The sequence below is a fragment of the Manacus candei genome, unplaced genomic scaffold (assembly GCF_025592945.1).
Source record: "Manacus candei isolate 608988 ecotype Guabito, Panama unplaced genomic scaffold, ASM2559294v1 h1tg000005l, whole genome shotgun sequence".
Classification (NCBI taxonomy): Eukaryota; Metazoa; Chordata; class Aves; order Passeriformes; family Pipridae; genus Manacus; species Manacus candei.
The window spans coordinates 3,781,189-3,802,603 of record NW_026138053.1 but is presented as its reverse complement, the minus strand read 5'-3'; the positions used below and the strand labels follow the sequence as shown (position 1 = coordinate 3,802,603).

Here is a 21,415-nt window from a genome sequence, read left to right as displayed (position 1 = left end):
AATACAAAAGCAGACAAGTTCGCAAGCAAAACAAAATGTAATTGAAAGAAAAGGCTGTTTTCATCATGGCAAGAACGCTGGCCTAAAGCTTTTTCATCACTATGCAGGAGATAATTTTTTTTGTCTTCTTTTTGTGCATCTTGCACTGTGGAGTTTGGATGGGAACTGAATGTAGAAATAGAGCTCTGCCATTGTTTTCTTGACAGATGTGATCCAGCAAAATGAAGGAAGGACCTTAAACCTCCCAATTCCCATTCATTTCTATATTCTATGGTAGTTTGTTTTACACAAGAGTGGGAAAAAGATTGGAACAGTCTCTGACTTCTCTAAGGCTAGGCACAAGGTATCCTTTCCTCTGTCTTTTCTGCTCTGAGGAAGAGGAGCCTCTAGTAGACCAAACATTTCCCTTTTCTCCTTGGCATCAGCAACGGCAGCTGTCTGGGTAATGCATGGGAGGGTGTTGTGGCTTCTGTTGCTTCCTCTATTGTCTCAAAGTATTGTTTAACCATTGTCAGATTTGTTTATCAATTGTCTGTATGTTTTGGGGGTTCAGGGGACTGCTGCATTGTGAAGCTTTCTGCAGTCAACCGTTGCAAGGGTTTCTCAGAGAACCGTCCAGAGTGCAGAAGACCAAATCTAAATGAGGAGGGACAGCAGCTGTATCTGTTCCCAGCTGTTTGGAATCTGGGGAAGAGGGAGTGGGGTCCAAGAATCAGGCTCTTCTTATCCGAGGAGACCTCAGTGATTGAGTTTCTTATCTGCATCTGATTGCTTCAAAAACACATAAGGGGCATTCACAGATCATAGCAATGAAAACCTGGAATTGATAGGAGTTGAGAAATTTTGTGCTCAAGTGTGGGGATTTCTCTCTGCTACTGTGGGAGATTAAGTGTCCCTCTTAGCACAAGCCTTAGTTGACAAAGGGAAAATCTTTGAGAAAATGATGTAGGGAGATGGAAGCCAATAGCTAAATAAACAGCACAGTCTCTCCCTTTTGACTTTCAATCTCCTTCCTATAGGAGCTGGCAGTCAGATATATATGTTGGCATCCAGTGCACCAGAGTTCAAACTCAGTGCTACTGGCACTCAGTACCATTGTCTTCCAGCTAACATCCTACTGGTCTCTTGAGGCTGGAAGCTTTTCCCCACTATCCATCCAGGCCATTCTTCCCAGGGCAGCTGAGTGGATATAAGTGTTGGAAAAGGAGACAACCACCAGCTGCCTGATGTGTGAAGTGACTACTCCTGCTGTCTCCAAGTAGGAAAATCTGTTTTCTTCTTTTCAGCTCTAACCATGTGGGCTATGTGACCAGCTGGAAATATCAGGTGAAGACAGGAAAGGAATCCAGAACTTCCTGCATTTAAATTGAGGGGAGGGGGGAAATACACTTAAAATAGTGTATGTAAATATGCCCTATTGCCTGCTCAAAGGGAAGGGGGGGAAGTGCATCGTTAACGTTACCAGGCTGGTGTTTGAAAGTGTGGGAATGGACCACTGTTGTTACTAATTAATTTTCCAAAGCTTCAGGAGGTCTCATTTACATTGTATGCTGCTGCGGCCATTTGTTGGGATTATAATACTTCAACAGCAGCACTTCAAGTGAAAACTGGCGGCTGCATGAAGTGTTGTCCATAATTGACTAGCTCCATGTCTTCACACAGCACAGAGACAATGTTCCATTATGCTATCCATTGACAGTATCATTGAAAAGATTACTCTCCTTAAAGCATCTGTCAACCTTGATTGATTTACAAGGGACAAAGAACTGAAAAGGTTTGAAGTGCGGGTACAATTTTTGCCACCGTTTAGCATACATAATGGTTCTCCTTTGATGTCAAAAGCTCATCTTCTATTAATAATGCAGAGGGCTTTTGAATGCAGGCTACTTGTATGGAGTTCCACACTAATAACCTACTTGCTGTGAAATGGGATTCACTTTGGAGAAGCAGTCATTTGGGTTTTACATGTTCGGAATGAATCCCAACTCAAAGGGATTTATTTCAGTGCTCTGCATGATTGCAGCTGAGCCCGGCACGGGTTAGGGAAAGCAGGCAAATCCTAGCCTGCTCCTCCAGCCGAGAATCTGGCAGAAATCACGCAGCCAGATGCAAAGGAGCATGAACAACAAGCCTAAGATGATGCGATCAAATGCCTTGTGCCGTTTTGTCTGGCAACCTTCTATTAATATACTTTAGAGTGCATTTCATGCCTGGGCTGCTTCCTTCACCTGTCATTTCCAATAGGCCTTTTTATGTAAATGACAGCATCTAAGGGAGATTGGTGATTAGAGTAGGGGATGGATAGGGGATTTGTACCCACATGGCTGTTGTGGGACCAAATCAGAGTCACCCAATGTCTCTAGACTCTACCTGTTGGGCAAAACACTTGACCTCACAGCACTCTGGAAGGCTGACTGTGGTTTACAGGCATAAGCTGTGAAAGGGACCAGAAATTCCTCATTTGTACATGACTTCAGACACAAAGGCCTGCCTTTGGTTTAGATATGAGCATGTGAATGGGAAAGTGAAAGAAAGGCTAGGAAGTTTTGCTCCCAGATAAATAAATGAGACATTCTTGGGCAGCTGCCTGAGCAAAGGGGACAAAATCTGTAAGGAAAACATTTTATATTTTCAATGTTTAAGAAGGATATTTTTAAACACTGGGGAGTAAATATAATCTGTATGAAAGCTCTAACAGTGAGAGCTGACAAGCTCTTTTGAAAGGCTGACTCATTGGGTTTTAGGAGCAGCTGTTGACACCATGTCTGAGTGCATTACACATCAGCCATGGCTAGGAGTAGTTGCAGTATTTGGAGGGGTGTTCTTCATTTGACCTTTCTTGTTCTGGAGAGTGGATTAGTCATAACGACCAGACACAAGCACTTGAGCATTTCAAGAACCTGCTAGTCTTAGGGGTGGCTAATTTTGACCTCTGTGACAGTATGAGAGGAGACCATCTGTTCGCTCTGGTTCATTTAAAAGAAACAACTGCAGCCATTCTTGAATGGCTTTATCACTTCATAAAGATTGCTTTTCTTTGCAGTTAAAGGAAAAAGGCTTGGCCTGATCTTATTAGTTTTTTTTTTCCCTTTGGACTCTGAACTGGTGGCACTTGGGATACCTTCGAGTTCTCATTTACTTTTCTTGTATTCGATCTCCCAGCAGAGCACCTTCCTTAGAAATACTGTTTGTCCTTTGTGTGCCATGGTTAGCCAAAGATCCTGATAAAAACTTGGGGTCTTGTTATGTTGGGCATTGGGTAACAGCTGAGGAAGTCCACAACCCCAAGAACTTCCAACCATGCTGGGAAAGAGATAGAGAGTTGCTGGGAAGTTATTTGCTTGGAGAAACTGGAGAATAAAATTTGAATCTCCCAGGTGCTAGACTGGTTTCTTTGTCAGCACTTCCCTATGTTTTATACCGTGCTCACACTCAGCAGTGAAGTCTCTGGACAACAACCCATCCAGTTTCCTTTAGGGAAACATGTTGTTAACCCCAGTGCCATAATGCATTTAACTAAAACATATTTTGGAGTGTATCATTGTCTCAGCAATATGAGAAAATTCAGATATGGAATTATTTGCATTAGTACTTTTTGTTGTGGTTTTTTGTTCCATTGGTTTGTTTTGGCTTTTTTGGTCTGGATATCAAACACAGAGCAACAAAGAAAAATATTTTAATCTGTCTATATATTTTACCTATTGCCTTTGACCCACACATTCTGGGTCTGTTGTTTTCATTTCAACACCACCCCCTTCATCCAAGCTCTCTTAGAGAAGACGTGTTCATTCCAGAAAACCTCCTCCCACAGCAGCCTCGCTGGGCTCTTGTGATTTCCCCTGGCTGGACATCTCTCTCTAAGTCTTGGGATCCCTTTGATTAATCCCAGTGTGTTTTGGGCCATGTGTGAAGGAAGTGCTGGCACAAATGCTTGAGAGAGTAATATCAACTCCTGAACACTAAATGACCAAATCCCAATAATCTGTTCTGAAATAATGAAGAACAAGTTGGTGTTGCATATGGCTGGGCAAGAAGCAATCAGAAAGTTGCTCAGTCCTAGCATTTATCCTGAAGTAAATTCCATACTGACTTGCACCATCGTCTCCTAAGCGCCTCTCTTCTGTTTTGGTAAAAAGACTCTTGCCCCAAAAAGGCCAAAGCTGTTGTATTCAGGTAGGTTTTGTTAACATCATGCAAGCTTAACAGATCTACTCAGAAATCTCTTAAAACCTCAGCACAACAAATGATCCTACCTCCTTTTTTGTTGCCTTGTACCGAGGCATATCCAGGAAGACAAATACAGCTATTATGTGCTTTAGCACCCCTCTGGGATGTATTTCTGCTCGATGCTTCTTGGCCGTGTTGCTCCATAAGTTCATTTATTTATTTATTTTTCCTAGAGGCTGGGTGAGGCGAGAGAGGAAAAGTGTTTCTGGTGGCACAGGGAACAGATTGTAAAGCCTGTGTTCCTAAGTGTTATAGGCTTTGGTCTCACAAGAATTGTGCCCTCTGGAGAGTCTCAGCAAAGTGAAACTGCTCCATTAGGTTGTGCTGCAACAGTCCACCCCTCTTTGTATACAGAGGGTTTAATTTGTATTGCAAAGAGAAGGAAAAGTGGCGGGGGGGGGGTGGGGGGAAGAAGTTTTTGAGCAAAACGGGTTTTTTTAGTACCTTCTTGACTTGTTGTTTGTGTACATAGCAGTTGCCAGTCCCTTCTCCATCCTCACACGGGTAGAAATTTAGAAAATCCACAGAAGAAACAAGTTTTCATAGCAATTTTATGGTGTATTTTCAAAGACCCTCATTACTCTAACCTAATCTCAACATGCTGGGAGCAGGTGACAGCCTCCTAGAGCAGCAGAAATGAAAGGAGCTCCTATAGATTTCCCATGCAAGCTACTTCTCCTGCAGAGCATTGTGAATTCCCTCAGCTGGGACAAACTGTGCTGTGAAGGAGGGGTAGGAAGCTGATTAAGAACTGGACACCTGTTCCCCTCCCAGGATTTTTTTGTTTTTTGGTATTACCTCTTTAACTCTGTGATATTTTAACATATGTGGAACACAACTCTGGTTCAGAGAACTGTTCTGGAGCAGTGAGAGATCCTAGAAGGAGTTTGAGCAATAGGCTCTATTAGGTTGTCCTGGGAGCAATGTACAATATGCTGTCCCTCCTTAGGAAGGTTGTAACCTCCTGATTTAGGCCTACAAGTGAGCAGAACATCTATTTTCCACAGAGCAAACCACTTTTTCAGACTATTGACAGCAACTATATGCATGATGGGTGTATTTTCCTTTCTGCTTTGCATTGTCCTAAGTTTTTGTCATTTGTATAAATGATTATGAAAGCACTCCCAGGAGACCACACACACACACTCATAAAACTATTGTAAAGAGAAGCATTGCAGGCTATTGCTAGAGGCTATTTTATTGTATATTTTGAGGAAACGTCTCATTTTCTCCTGACAAATGGGGAAAGTGAGAACTCCAGAGATTCGAATTATTTTCTAAACAGTGTGATTATTCTGCAGAGCTTAGACTAGGAAATGCCACCATCGGCATCTTTGGGGAAGGATGTGTTCTGAGAAGCAGAGGCTGCTATCAGTAAAAAAACAGGAGGAAAAGCACATATTTTCTTAGAATAGAATCATAGAATCAACCAGGTTGGAAAAGACCTCTGAGATCATCAAATCCAACCCTTGATCCAACCCTGCCGTGGTTCCCAGACCATGGCATTCAGTGCCACATCCAATCTCACCTTAAACACCTCCAGGGACGGTGAATCCACCACCTCCCTAGGCAACCCATTCCATTGTCTGATTGCTCTCTCTGTAAAAAATTTCTTCCTGATATCCAACCTAACCCTCCCCTGGCAGAGCTTAAGACTTGAAGCATTTTGAGATCCCCGATTTGTGTCTATTACTGGTTGCAGCTTGAGTTGTCTTTTTAAAGGGAGAAAAGTTCCAGACTAACTCTGGTTAACGGGTGACAGGTTGGGCATAGGTTAATGTTTGAGTAGGTGACATTGTCACATGTGGTTAAGTGCACTTCTGGTGACAGGGAGCTGCAGACTCACTGAAGGAGGAGCTGAGAAGAGCTGAGGAGGGATGTTTTGGGAGACAGTACACTCTGTGTGTGCATGTTTGGGATGGCAAAATCCAGCAGCAAGAGGAACTCTGACTTTTGCTTATAGGATGGAGTGAAATCTGCCTCCTCCTCTTTTTTTTTTTTCCCCAAGTGGGCTGTGATGGGCTGCTCAGCTCTGTAGGGAAACCTTTGTCTGACTTTGTGAAGGTGCTGCAGGTGTTGTTTAAGAAGCTCTCTCAAAAGAACTGCTGTTTTGATTTGGATTCCACCTGCTGTGGCAAGGCCAGTGGACTCAATAAGCGTCTTCAGTGCTGCAGCACTGGGGGAGGTGGGAGCTGTAAGTACAGGCAGCTTCAGTGCATGTGAGGATGGACTCTGGTGAATGTGGATTGCAGGCCAAGCCCCTGCACTGGTGCTGCCAGTGTGACTGGTACAAGGTGCAGAGACAGGCAGCAGGCTGTGGAGACCTGCTTCAGTCCTGGAGCTGTACAGCAGAGCACAGATATTAAGGAGCAGTAAAATGAACAGCTACTGTAGTTCTTGCAGGTGGACAGCTGAAACCCCGAAGCATGAAGCCCAGTTACTTTTCTGATTACAGATCTTCCAAAAAAAGAGAACTCATTTGGTAGTTTTGGTCTTGAGGCATAAACTGAGAGCTTATGAAGCTCCCTCCTTCCAACCTCTCTGCTAATGACCATGCAAATATGTGTTTTTATCAGCAAACTTAAGCAGGCATGACTGAAAGACACTTGGGAGGGATGGGGAGCTGGAAAGTTCTGGTATTCCTTAACTGCACATTACAGGGATAACGAAGCCCCTTAGGGAGCAGATGTGTGTGTGGTGACAATGTACCTTTAAACTGTTGTTTCTCTGAGGAGAATTGCTCTTTAAAGCCTGAGAATGTGATGCTAGGCAGGTTGTGTTGATGGTACTCCTACAGAGAGGGTCATTGCTCTCTGCTTTCCTCTGAGCAGGAGGAAGAAGGCAAAAAGAGACAGCTAGTGGAATGGTGAAAATCTCCTAGGATTTGAGGCTATTTAGTCTTCAAATTTCAGTTTTAGGCATTCTCACACTCTTGGAACGGTTCAAACTGTTTAAGTTCTCCTCTGCATGCCTTTTCTCAGATTTCTGCAAATCAAATTCTAGATCAGAGAATATTCCCCAGTTAAACCCAAACTTTGCTGCCCACCTCAGTGTTTCCTACCAGGCATAGAATTTACGAAACAAAATGCTGTCAACTGCAGAACCATCTGTGAGAGTGACTGAGCCCTACTCGCAGGAATATAAGTCCAATCTGGCTGTTCCTAAGGGAACTGGAAAAACTTCAAGAAATGGGATTCCTCTTTGAAATGGCCCTCAACTTTTCAAAACCTCCTCTTCCCAAATTTCAGTAGTCACAATTGATTTTGAGATAAGTTTTCCTCCTGTGCACCAGAAACATGGCAAAGCTGCAAGAGGAGATGAATTGTGGAGTAATTTTGACTTTGCTCCCATTTCATCACATCTCTGCTTCCAGAATCCTTATCTTTGCCTGCTACCTCCTTCAGATCAGCTGTCTGCTTTGGGGATCTTTTTTTCTTTTTATTTTCTTTGCTATCTTTTTTGTTGTTGTTGTTAAATAATTCCATCTACATTTTAGATGCTGACTTAGTAGCTTGTTTGTCAAATAAATTGAAAGAAGGCCGCCTGATAGCAGCCTCCCAAATGCCATGATTTCCAAGTCTCCAGACCCAGTTGGCATGGAGCTGATAGTCTATCACCAAAAAAACCCAAAACACTAACACATATGTTTTCCAGTCTATTAAAAGAGTTAATGGAGCTGGTGAGAGATGGGTGTGATGAGAGAGCTAAGTTGGCTTTTGAAGTGAGAAGTTTCCTCCGTGCTTCTAGAGAAGTAAGGAGATAAGTTTTGCTTGTAAGATAGCTCAGTGGGCTACCAGCTGCAAGAATGGCAGGGTGAAAGCAGTGAATGCTGGACACATCCTGGTAGGAATTGGCTCTGTCCATATGAGGAAAGAGTGAGATGTCGGTGACACCCCGCTTATAGCTCCCTGAGGAGGGGCAAACAGAAGGGTCACAGTTTGTAACACTGCTATTTGCAAACTTCTCTGGCAAAGATTCCAAAGCCAGTGCCTTTCTGTGCTCTCTTTCTAACTTTTGCAGACTTCAATAAAGCATTCTAGAAAATGAGAGTGAGTGAGTTATAGCTGATACTGTAAAACTCTGCACTGAGATGGATTTGACATTGTCTGGGCTCCAGTCCATTTCCCAATGGCACCTCTATTCTTCCTTGATGACAAGTGTGTCATTCCTTTTTTCTAGAGCACCAACTACTAACTTTTTATTATCACTTTTTTTTTTTTGCTACACTGGGGCAGTGAGTTGAGGGTTCATAGAGGTCAGACCTGCTTTGGATAAAAAGCTTGTTCTTTGTCTGTGAGAGCAGCCTCAGTGGATAGCTCTGGTGAGGTTGTAATTGAGTCCTGATTACACTTGGCCATTGCTGGTATTGATAAATGGAGAACATGAAACAATTTGTATGCATAATCCCACTTTACACCAGTAGGTAAAGCGTTTATTGCTGTGTAGTAGTGTCCTTACCAGCCAAGAGACAACACTGCCCTGGGGACAGGGGTTCTGGCACACTGAGAGGTCTGACCAAGGACCAAGATTTTTTTTCTGCTTTGAAACCACTCCAGAAAGAATTTACGTGTTTTTTTTTTTTTTTTTTCTCCCTTATTTCCCTCCAAGCATCTTAGTCTGCTGCAATGTCTGAATACGGTCCAATTGGTTCACAAATGTCTTTGTACTGCCTGGCTGCTCATTCCCTGTCATTCCCAGTGGGGAAACTGGCCACTCAGAAGCTATTCAGCACAGAATGGGAAGGAGGAATGAAATCTAGTAGGAAGGCCTGAGGAAGCTGCCACTAATTCCTCAGATGTAGAGAGAGGGTCAACACACCTTCTGGTTCCCAAATGTGTTTGAAATCCAAGGGTGGTTTTCTAGTGGGTATCTTGCCACCAGAAGGTAAGGGAATCCTTCACCCTTTCTTCTCTGCTCCTTCAAAACTGGATTGCTTGGCAGCTCCTAATCCTGTAGATAGCTATTTGTTCACTGAGTTTTCTCACACCAGCCGGGAAGCAAAGTCCTTCTGTGAGCTTTAATGTATCTGTGTGTTTTAATAATGTATTATTGTTGATTTTATACAAATATCACTATTTAGGAACTTCAAAGTCTTTGGTTTTCCCCCACCCTCCAGACTTTACTTCTTGCTGCTGCTGTTGTTGACACTTCCATGTGTTTCAGCCTTGGAGAAATAAATATTTGTTTAGCTCTTCTCCTGCTGTGCCAGCTCAGTGCATTTGTTTAATGATGAGTTCAGTTCAGCTTTGCTTTAGGGAAATATATCATCCCAGAAAAGCAAGAGACTCATTTGCAGACAAGCTGACCTGTGTTCTTGCCCCCCTCTTGCCACCCCATCCCGCTTTTCCCCAGATTTGAGTTTGATTAAATAAATGTGCATGCAAAACTCCAAGTCAGTTGTGGGGAGGAGTCAAAGTTTTGCCTGTTTATTTCTCCACTCCATTTACCCTGACCTGAAATAGCGAGTAGAAGGTTGGACTCCAGCAAGTAGCTGCTGTCATTACCTAAATTTTCTTTAATCTGTAATTTTCTTCTTATCATCTAAAATATCAAATCACATTTTGTCTTATAATATTTGCTTTAGAGCCAAGCCCAAGCCTCTGTTTCAAAACACGTATGTGTTATGTTCTCTCTACCCCAACCTTCTTGAGTCAAATGAGAGATTATACTTTTCACTCAAGACATCAAATTGGTCTATGCCATCAGATTTTTTTTTAAAAATGAGGACAATTTTAACCTCCAAAATCTACATTTGTGCACCTAAATGAAGGTTCAGCTTCTTTTTATTCCTGGAAATGCAGCACTACTTGGCAAAGAAATGAACATGGGATTTTATTAATGCCATTGCCATTTCAAGTAATTTTGCACGGCTGAAAGTGGAAGTTTTCTATTAAACAAACAAAACACCAACCAAAAGGAAAAAAAGGGGGAGAGAGAGAAATATCCCCAAAACAAAACAAAAACCCTCAAACCCCACAAAATAGCATTATAAAAATACAAACTCTGGAAAGATCCAAATTTTCTTTTTTTTTTTTGGCCTTTTACAAAACCTTCTTCAAATTATTTAAGCTACTTATGCTTCACTTCTGAAATACGGCAAGTATAATTTTGCCAATAACTACATTCAATTTCTGCCAGAAAGCAAAAATCACTTCAGTGAAGTAACACATCAGACTCTCTCTTCATCTGTTTCCAGCTGATGAGGTTTCAGCCTATAGCAGAGATTGTTTGTTATTATATTTCAGTGCATGACCTGGCACTTGTGTGGCTGAGTTTCATCTGACTACAATCACTCTGGCCCTCAAAGTCATCCCACTGTTTTTTTATTTGTATGATATTCAGAACCTCCTCCATAATGATGATTCATTCCAAAGTGTGTCATCACCAAATTTTGTTGGCATGGTTGTCCTTAACCATGCCAAGAACTGTGATGAAAATATTATGTAAGATTTATCCCAAGAATCATCTATGAGGAATTCTACTCATAACCTTCTAGCCTGATTAAAATTATAGAAAAAAAGAAAAGGACCTTATGTGCAAACTGTACCCCAAAGACATGAACTGTACTCAGGAAATACTTGTACAATTTTTTTTTAAACATAGTTGATGAGATTCCATAATCTTCATAGATACTCTGTATCAGTAAGTCTCCTACTCACTGAAGTACTTCTATCCCTAATGTCTTCACTGAGTCACTTCTCCCACATTTTCTTTGTTTTCCCTGTGCCAAACACAGACAGAGAATTAGCTCGTTCCCTTGTGAGTGATGCTTCTGCACACAAACCCCAATATCGTGTCCTGACACATTAGTTGTCTCCTTACTTTGAGCTGACTCCATCCAGCTGATGCTGTCATGCATTAAAAGTTCCACCTCAGGCATTTGTTTGAACACAAAGCCCTATCCTCTGAAGGCAGTGTTCACTTGACTTAGGAAGCAATCCCCAGAGCATGATCATCTTCCTTTATGTTTCTGAAATTTAACTGAAGACAAAGCTTTCCTCAGTTTCAGGGTCTCAGCAGACTTTTGAAGGCTTCTTTTGCAGGAAGCCAGAGAACATTCCCTCTTGTAGACCTCTTCAAGTATTTTATTGCATGTATCAGATTAACAGTTAAGTTCCCCAGCATTCCTTATGAGTGCCTTACCTCCCTGTCCCATAGGTATTCAGAATATCCTGAAGGCTTCTGTCATGTAATTTGGTGGAAATTATATTATATGTACGTAGCAGAATGAATTCTGTGTACCAGTTACCACAAAGCTAAATATTATGTTACCACAAAGACAAGTTGCATTTGGAAACAACTATATGTAATGCTAATAAGAAACCCAATTCCATCTTATTCTAATTAACCTGGAAAACCTTCCATTTTCCAAATGAGAGAAACTTCAAGACATTCAGAATGTTAATAAACCCACAGGTATTTCCACTCTTTATATCTCCTGGCATACACTATTCATCAAGAATTGTTGCTCATTTCAGTCTGAGTCTGATTTTTCTCAGCCTAGAGGAGTTTAACATTTTGAACCACTGCATCTAATTTTTTAAATGAAAAGGAAATCTTCTTTTCCCTGGTTTTGGTAAGAGGTGGAATTCCTAAATATTGACAATGTGTTAGCAAGAAAAGATACCAGCCTTAAGGCTCCTTAGGAGGACACAGCATAGCTCACAGAATTCATCATGGGCACAATGACTGAACAGTAAGCTATGTTAAGGGTCCTTTGTGTTCACTGGCAACATAAAATTCTTACAGCAGGAGATATTATGACCTTTTATACAACAGATCCAAGTTGGATCTTTTTTTTTGTGTGGTTGTCACTAGTTTGTGCTGAGCCTAGATTGGCTCAGTCTAATGGTTATAAGGTTTGTGAATAGAGTCTGAAAATCAAAATGAAATCAGAATCCATTTTTCTGTCTAGCTGGTAGGAACAAGCTCTGAGACTTCAAACAACCTGAAGATGAGCTGCCCTTTAGTGTCCAGATGTCATGCCTTCAAAGGAGAGCTAAAACTCATTTATGGAAATACTTGGAGTCCTTCCCTCCACCCCTCAAATGAATAGTCATAAAGCTGTAGGGTTCTTAAAGCCAGATCTTCAGTAATAGCACAAAATACTGCCTTTTATAGTGTGCTGATAATGCTGTAGAATAGTGCAGTATATTTTTCCACCCAGAGAGCAACACCCAGTTAACATTTAAGTTAGTGAAGTGGAAATTTCTGTGACCTAATTTAAGAACCAGTCAAATGTCTTAGGTGAGAAAGTTTCACCAAAACGTAAATGCCACTGTATTTCTGCTTTGATTAAGAGAGTCCAGGTTAAGGGGTGGGGAAAAATGGTTATGATACAGGGGAATGCAGTAGAGAAGAAGGAATCCAATATCCAAGTAAGAGTACAGCTTAACTTCTGACCATGGGGCATCTGGAAGGCTCGCTTTCAATTCATGCATATGACAGACTTGCTTTGTGTTATCCAAAAAGGGGAGGAGAAAACCTGATATAACTAGGGAACTGAGATCAATTTTGTGGAAGTCTGTGAGGCATTATTTACAGTCTGTGTGCCAGAACCATGCTTCCTCTCCAGGCCATAATCAGAAAACAGTTCAGTCTCCTGTAGCGTAAATGAGATTGGGCAATGTGAATGAAGCTGTTTTCTCTTTTAACAGACTCCTTCCACTGTTCCACTCCTGAACTCTCTTCATGTCCCTGTGTTTTTCCTCCTGCAGTCCAGTACATCATTCAACAGAGATGCTGTGAAAGCAGGGACAGGCCGGCGTTTCCTTGGCGGGCTGTTAAATGATACATCCTACTGCTACACTCTGGAGGTCTCGTTCTACAGCTACATATTGGGTGGACCTGCTTCTGCTGTCCCCTACACAGAAGAAGCCTGTATCCTTTTGAAATCCATCCTCCCCTTGCAGCACATACGAACTGGGCACTTAAGGTAAATACTTCTATCTCACTAAAGAGTTTGCTGAGATGGGAACACACAAGTGGAAATGTGAGTCTGCTCCTGATGCTTTAATTTCCCTCATATTGATTCCCCATACTGTGGAAATTCAAGAAGAAAAAGACATTAGATCAAATAAGCCATTTCCCTCTTGTAGGAGATTGTCTCACGCACTTATTATAGAAACTAGTCCTGGAGAGCCTGTGATCCATTCCCTTCCACAGTCTTCCATTTCTTTCTTCATTTCTCTCCTTATTCTCTCATTATCCCTGTGTTTGGAGTATTGTTTTAATAGCAAGTTGAAAGTGCATCCTTGGTACTGAGTTAAAACATCTTCTCTGCCTTTGAACTGCAGCCAAAAGGCTCTAAAGGATCCATTAGGTTCTGCAGCTGCCTTGGGGACAGATCTTTAATGCCAGTTGACAAAGAAATGGAAAGCGAATTCCGAAAACAAAACCGACAAAGTTGTTGGCATTTTTGAGTGCTCAAATAGAAGCAATGTTTCATTCCTCAAAAAACACATATCCATCTGGCTATCTCAATGTATCAGCCATTTGTAGAATTGTTCTGACTGGTCTCATGATCTGCTTTTATGTGTTTCTTTTTCTTTTTGTCACTATGCTCAATCAAATAGCCACTGACCATACTTCAAGCTTGGGTGTTTTATTTCATTTTGTCATTCTATCTTGGCAGCTTTTGAAATTTCCACAGGTTTAGAAACACTGCAGAGGGAGAAAGATTAGTTGTGATTGCCTATTTACCTCTCCACTGCATTTTGGAAGTCGGGGAAGCTTTAGTGTAGCAAGGGGGAAATTTTCATATGAGGCATAATTCTTCACCATCCATGTATATGTGGAAACTGTGAGGCAATAAGATTGAGAAACAGGGAGCAGGGAAAGTAACTGTTATTTATTTGGGGTTTCTGGTTTGACTTCTCCACTGAAAGAGAAATTTGGGGGCAGGAGGGGGATAAATATATTAAAGTGAATTATCAGGCTTGAGCATTTGGAATACAAGCTCTTTTTTGCCCTGTAAGGTTAACTGTTTCCAAGGAACAGCTTTGTGCCAAAAACGCCTATGTAGTATATCTTGCCACTGAGGAAAAAACTTTCATTGCTGTAAGGTTTAGCTATTTATTTTCTTGAGTTGGCATTTTGGTGTTTCAAGAACCCATGCCTTGGTTTCACCTTTAATTTTTTTCCTCACTTAGTGCTCATTGTACTGACAGCTGCTTATTTATCTTCCTTATTTATCAAGAACAATTTTTACAGTGAGGAAAGAGCCCCTATACGAATGAGATTACGATTCCCTTGTATATGTTTTTCTTCATGATTTGTAGTTTGTGCTGGCTTAGTTTCCTTTTCCATAAAGATTCTTGGTTTGTGCTCCACAAGACAGAAGTTTCACGTGTGGGGTCTAACATCTCTATTTGCTTGGCTTGCCTTGCCTTCTTCAGGCAGAGCTGCTCCATTCTCAGCTCAGTCATTGTGCCCATCAGCAGCTGGAGCACAGAAAACAGGCCCCAAATCAGAGATCCTTCTTGGAGGTGATGTATGGAAAGCTCAAGCAGCAGCTTGATTTCTACAGTTATAGTTTCACCTGGCTGACTGGAACAGGAGAAGTTGGTTTTGACTGGCCTGGAAGACAGCAGGCAGAGGATGCCTTTGCCCATGGATTATGCTCCACTGGCATCCTGCCCTGGTAGGTTTTATTATTTCCTTTTCAATGAAGGAATTCTATCAGAGTGCTGCTTATGACAGCTCTTCCTCACATGTGCGGTTTCCTAGTTAGAGAAAGAAATGGAGCTGCTTGAAATAGTCTCTAGACTGGCCTGATCCAACACAGGAGTAGCCACTGCATTTGTGTGCATCCTATCCTGGCAGGGGAAGAAGTTTCACATCACTGAAGTGCCTATGATCAAAAGTAAAACAATTGCAGAGCATTCCAGTTTAGTCTGAACAGCCCTTCCAAGCTATTTGCAAGTCAGGGATTAATTAATGCTCAAATTTTTTAATGGACCTGAACCAAAGACACAGGCAGTCAGTGCCTATTGGCCTCCAAGGACAGGGCTGCTTCTATTAACTATCCAACTACATGCAGACAGCAAGCAAATAAATGAAGAAAATACAATGAGCCCCAGAATGGTGAACTGATAGGGCAAATATTATGGAAATCTACCTTCAAAGATATATTTCTTAGGACTTTTTTCATCCCACTGTGATGCTATTGGGTTCTGTGGGTTGGTGTGTTTGTTTGTTTGTTTTCTTTTCCAGAGAAACAGAATCAGGGAGGCTAGGATTGTTCAAAGCTTCTAATGTTGGATTAAGAAGTGGAGACTGAGATTCAGCCTCAAATTCAGGGGACCCTTGGCCTTAAAAAGAGACTACAAAGCAGATCACACTCTTCATTCAGAACTAGCCATACTGGCTCCTTTTAGAGAACAAAGCAAATTAGGATCTCCAGGTCCTATAGAAATATTAATTTAGCCTAATGTTGTTCCTGTTGACAGGTGAGAAAACTGAAAAAACCCTGAATAGTCTTGTATTTGCACTGATGGCATGTAATTATACCTGTCAGCTTCTTTTCTTTACAGCATTTGTGGCAAATAAGATCACTACCCCCTTTCATGCCATTATACAAATGGATTAGGTTTGTTGGTGGGTTTTATACATCTCTTCATGTTTTCCAGGTTTTACATGCTTTCTCTATGATCCATAAAAACCTCTGTATGAGAATGCAATAGATATATTTCTGCAGTTGGTATGATTATGAATTTTGTTCAGACTTGGGGTGACTGAAACGTACTTTGCAATTTTTGAGAGAAGTGGATACCTCACATGCATGAAAATGGGACACAGACTTTGATGACTGTTTGAATTCTGACATTGTTAGTGTGGACAGTAACTTTTTTTTAATAAGAAAAGTAAGAAAATTTTTAAAAAGGATGGGATGGTATCATTAGAAGTGAAAATCAGTTTTAAATTACTCCAGTTAGTATGACTGAAAGTATTGTAAATGAATTGGTTCAGAATTTAGAGGATGACACCTGACATGTTCTATAAAAACAAATTTACCACTGAATCTGCACTATTTAAATGAAATCCAGGAGGGAAGGATCTTCCTTCAGTCTGTGCAGGGGGTGTATGTTTGGGGCATATATGGTGGGATAAAAGTACTGAATTTCTGACCTCTTCCAACACAGAGAATTAACATGATTGCATGGATGTCTCAAACCTCGATTAGCATGATCACTAATGGTTACTGCTGAAGTGTCTCTTGTATTTTCATCTGGCAAGCAAAGCACTGCATCAGGTGTAGCTTCCTAAATGCCCTGTTATACATTCCTTAAGAGGTATGTGTGTGCCTGGTGGGTCTGTGTCTAACTGATATGTACCTGGTGTATGAGAAACATTAGGGATGTGTTCTGTAAGCCTGGCTCTGCAGAATACCCTACGATAACATGTGCTGCAGATAACAGTGAACGGACTCTGTTTCAAAGGCATAATAAGAGGATTGTAGTCTTGTCGGTTACTTGCCTGGAAGTGGACACAGAAATGTTTAAAACCCTTCTCACACATGCACACATTTGGTGGTAACTGATTAAAAAGGCAGCACAGCAACAGTTAGCTGAGCACCAGGTGAAGAAGCTTTAAAATGAGCTGATATGCTTCCATTAAATTCCATGTTTTACTAGGCATTTACAGGGCTTATGACACAAGGCTTGTAAACTGCTCTGTAATGCTCACCACCAGCAGCTCAGCTGCTGAGCTGTCTCGGTGCACACCAGCCTCATGGCTGGGCAAGGAACAAAGGATAAAAGTGGGAGATGAAGGATGAATCCCCAGCTGTAGGACTGAGCACTGCCCTGACAGTGCACCCGGAATTGCTTCCCACTACAGCTGTGAGCAGCAGCCATCACAGCCTGACCCGAGAGCAGCCAGTAAAGGACTCTCACATCGACAGCTTTAAAATCTTCTATTGGATTCCTTTATTAGAGTGTTTGAACTGGATCCTCGCTGCAAAGCAGGCAGCCCATAACAGATAATAAAAGGTTTTACTCTTGCAAAGTCTAGCCACAAGATAGGAACATGGAAACGATGGAGACCTGGCAAGAACTGGTATGCTTGTAGCCTGATAGTTATAGGGGAGAAAAATCATCAAGGTGGGTGAGTGCCAGTGTTGTCAGCATGTCCGTGGCATTTTGTGTATTTTAATCTTAATTTCAAGTTTCCTTCAGATGAGGAAGGCCCCCGTCCAAAGGTGGGCCTTCAGTCATTTATGTGTAGGGCTTTACTCATTGAAATCACTTCTGAGTGGAATAGGAGACTGGAACCCTGGATCAAGGGTTTAGTGGAACAGGTTTACTTTGTACATCTTTTCTAAGCACATCACCTCTTTGATTTAATGGCCTCAATACAGAAAATTAATTTAATGAAACTTCTTTTGTAAAAAAAAAACAAACGAAAAAAACCACCCCATTTTTGAAATCATGGGTGAAGAACACAGAAGAGACCTTACTAATATTATCCCAAGGTAGATCTTTTCACATTACAAACAGCTGAGAGATTATGTCAATACTTAAAACAGTATAGCGAATCAACTTGCAAGGAAATCACTTGGCATTTTCCATTTCTCTGAATGTATTGAATTGGAAGCTTGCATCCCTTAAACAGGGTGTAGTTGCACTGCTGAACCCTCTCCCCTACTGTGGTCATAAAGATGTATTTATGTGGCTACAGCCACAGGATGAAAGCTTGGATTGACTGGAGTCTCTTCAGATGCCCAACAGGATCTCTCATCTTGGACTCCTGACACAGTTGGGATCACTGGGTTCATTGTTATTCTTAACTTCAAGCAGAGTATCTGCCTGCTGCTTGACTGAGGACTTGGGTAGTTAAATCCCCTAGAGGAAACAGTCATTTGCTTACATCCAGATTCCTTTTAAAGAGTACTTGGATCTCAGTAAATGCCTATCCTGGGGAAAAGAAATCTGTATGCAAACTACAATTCCAATAAAAGCATCTATAACTTTTAGAGCTTCATGGACCTGCGAGTCCCTTGGGGCAAATGTACTTGGTTATTTTGGGCTTTTTTTAAATTTCTTTTTTTGGCAACTGCCTGTCCTGATCCTCCTAGCTCTGCTAGTGATATCCTTAAGAGAAGATCCTCATGAGCCAGATTATGGCACTTGCAGCTTCATTCCCACCCAGTAAAGGCAACATTACTACCAAAAGCCAATGAGGTATGAAAGGCTGTGCTGATAAAGCTGAGGGAGCTCTGCAGACGTTATCCAGTGTAGTTTATGTTTGAACTTGAGCTAGAGCTTGTTGCCAAGATGATTTCAAAGTATATCAGGCACATACTTAGGAAAAGACTTCCAGAGGTCTACATGTCCATCCTTCTTCTGCTAAGCTTCTAGAAACAGGGTCCTTTCTGTGTCTTGCAAAAAGTGGTATTGATCCTAATCCTTCAGGTTTTCCTAACAGCGACCTCCTTACACATCTTCTCTCCATTATTTGGTTATTTCTTCGTACCATGTCTAAGGCTGTCTTGGAGGAAAGGAAACAAAATCCTCTGTCAGCTCCCCAGTCTGTGTGAAAGTGTCAAGGTTTACAACCACAATTTCAAATGCTCTTAATATTACTGGAAGCATAGAGTTAAATTATAGAGTTGTAAAGTTACTTTATAGTGATAATGCTGTCAAGCATCAATATCTCTGCCCCAGGGCACCATGGAAACTCAGTTAATGATATAAGAAGCTGATATTTTTCAGGGTTGCAGCTGTTGGCTCATACCCAGAAGGAATCTGTGTGTTTGTTCATATTGGGTATATACAGTGGGACCTGCTCAAAGAAAATTAGGAAACGGTGAAAGTCTGTTTAATGAAGTGCAGTGGAATGAAGGTACAAAGCAGAACATGGTGTTGCAGTCGGCACACCTCTCTCCCTCACAGGATTCAATAGAGTGGACAATGCTGTACATGAATACTTCTTTACTGTCAGAGAGGGTGTTTGTGGGGGAGAGTTTATATTTATATGTAGATTTGTTTATCTAGTTGCCTGTAGCTCTGACTGCATCAATCTATGCAAATACTGTCCGTGAGTATCAGTAATGAAATGGAAATTAAGGCAAGTGACTACAGTCAACTAAGAGAAATGTATGATTTTTGTAATGGATTTCTTAGGGTCTGTATCTCAAAGTGCTTTGATAGCCTCAGATGAAAGATGCTATAAAAGTGCAAAGTGTTATGAGAAAGGTGGCTTTTTCTTTTAAAGAAAGAAATTTTTTATTTTTTTTTTTGCTTAAATATGGAATATCAGTCTTGGAAAGCATCTTCAAAATGCTTCCTGGGGATTTAACCATATGATTCCAGTTACCTTATGGCTAGGAGCCAGGTATCAAATACCATGCCTGTAGTTGAGGAAATGGTCTTGCATTTAGCTGCTGCAGGAAGAGTGGTCTCGAGTAACTGGCTCATTTCTGTGTGTGCTTTGCATGCTGCCTGCATGGCTTTCTGTGGGGAAGGAGGGAGAGCAGGTCAGACTCACAGGCCTGTTTTAAGTAGAAGTGAGCTTGTAAGCTGAAGATCTAATCTTGAGGGGAATGAAGCATCAGAAGTACTGAAAGCCTATGGGTCCTATCACATTTTAAGGCACAAATTAGACTGAGCACCATGGTTTGCTCCAGGGTCATGTTGTCCTGAGCACTGTAAAGGAGGTCCCCATGAGGATGCAGATTAATGTTCTTCCTCTTGTGTACAATGGTGTCTTTCCCAGGGATACTAAGGTACATGGAAGAGAACAGATGTGGGATCAGAATGTAAGCAGTGTGCATATCCAGACCTATAGAAATGCTCTCAAGTCAGTTTTAGACATAAATGCAGGAGTTTGTCTTCTTTGAAGAGCAAGAAGACTTCAGTAACTGTGAGCCTGGACTAGGGAATTTGGACAGGTTGACTTGAGAGCCATCAATATTTACAGCTTTAGTTGGGAACAGGGAGCCTGTGGACAGTGGAAGCATAAGCATCTTAGAGACATGTGCAAATATCATCCCTGCATCTCACTAGCTGTCTTCAACTCACTGCTGGTGGAGGATGTGCTCTTTAGCCTAGGTGGGGCTGTATCCAGTGACACAGGAAGACTGATACTCATAAGCCAGACAAGATGAGGAAGCTCAGCCCTAAAAATGTTCTTATGTCCAAAGCAGCCTTTGGGGCCTCTGTTGAGATGCTGCATGCTAACTGGCACCAAACTGTAACTGAGGTTTTACTGACTGAAATCCTCATCAGTGATTTCCATTCAAGCTATCAATGACCCTTGGCCTGCAAGCACAAAGCTCTCTAATTCAAAAGGGTTTTGATAATTGCATTGAAAAAAAAAAAAAGTCGCCAGTTAATACTAAAAATTGTTACATTTTTCTGTTAGTATTCCTTCTGTAGACAGGAAAAAAAATAACTTAGACCAAGGACAAGTGATGCTTTTGCTGAATTCTTGGAAGGTGAAGTTGATTACATAAGTGATCACAGAGTTGTGGCTAATAGAAGCAAGGGGGGAAGATCCCTCCAGACACTGCTGCTATCCTTCTTGGAACTGGCTTTCAAGGGTTTAAATGCCTCTCTTATAAACTTGCTTTTCCATAAACTTGTATTTTTCCTTTGTCTTAGAAGCAACTTAGACAAAACTAAGCGTATAGAACTGATTGTGAGGCTCTTGGGTGCTCAGAACACCATACAAATGCTATTAGATTCCTAGTTAGAATAATTCTTTGGTAAATGTTAAATTCCTATTAGTAACACTTGCTAAACTTAAGTGCAAAGGAAAGGGCAAAGCTAATCTGAAAGGCAACGGAGAGCAGGGCTTAAAAGATATTAACAATTTGCTGGAAATGTCTGAGGGGAGTGGTTATTATAACTAAAGACTAATGTCTGTGGGTTGAAGACTTAGGTTAGGAAAGGGCTTTAGCCAGTGCTGTGCTTAGAAACTTTCCAAAATGTCAATGGGAATGAAGAGAAAAAAAGCCATTTAGAATGAGGCATTTTTCAAAAAGCAATAAACAGCAAAATTGCAGTGTCTCTGGGACAGGTCTCTGCTTTTCTGCTGGCCTGGAGTGGTGGTGTTTGTGTGTCTCCATATATGTCTGCTTTTTGCCCTTCTCTGTGTCTCTCCACTTCTGGCTCAGTCTTCTCCCCTGTGCCTGCCTTGTCTGTATCCTCACCATCTTGATGGCAATTTTAGGTCGTTAGCCCTA

General features: G+C 41.5%; 1 protein-coding gene across 2 annotated transcripts in view; it reads left to right on the top strand.

The window, feature by feature from the left end:
- The window catches only part of LOC127476644 (BEN domain-containing protein 5-like), a 906,516-nt gene that overhangs the window by 808,945 nt on the left and 76,156 nt on the right, over positions 1-21,415 (top strand). For both annotated transcript variants that reach the window (XM_051799779.1, XM_051799772.1), the window contains exon 11: positions 12,945-13,107. In XM_051799779.1, coding sequence (XP_051655739.1) covers positions 12,945-13,107 — 163 coding nt within the window. The remainder of the gene's footprint in view (positions 1-12,944; positions 13,108-21,415) is intronic.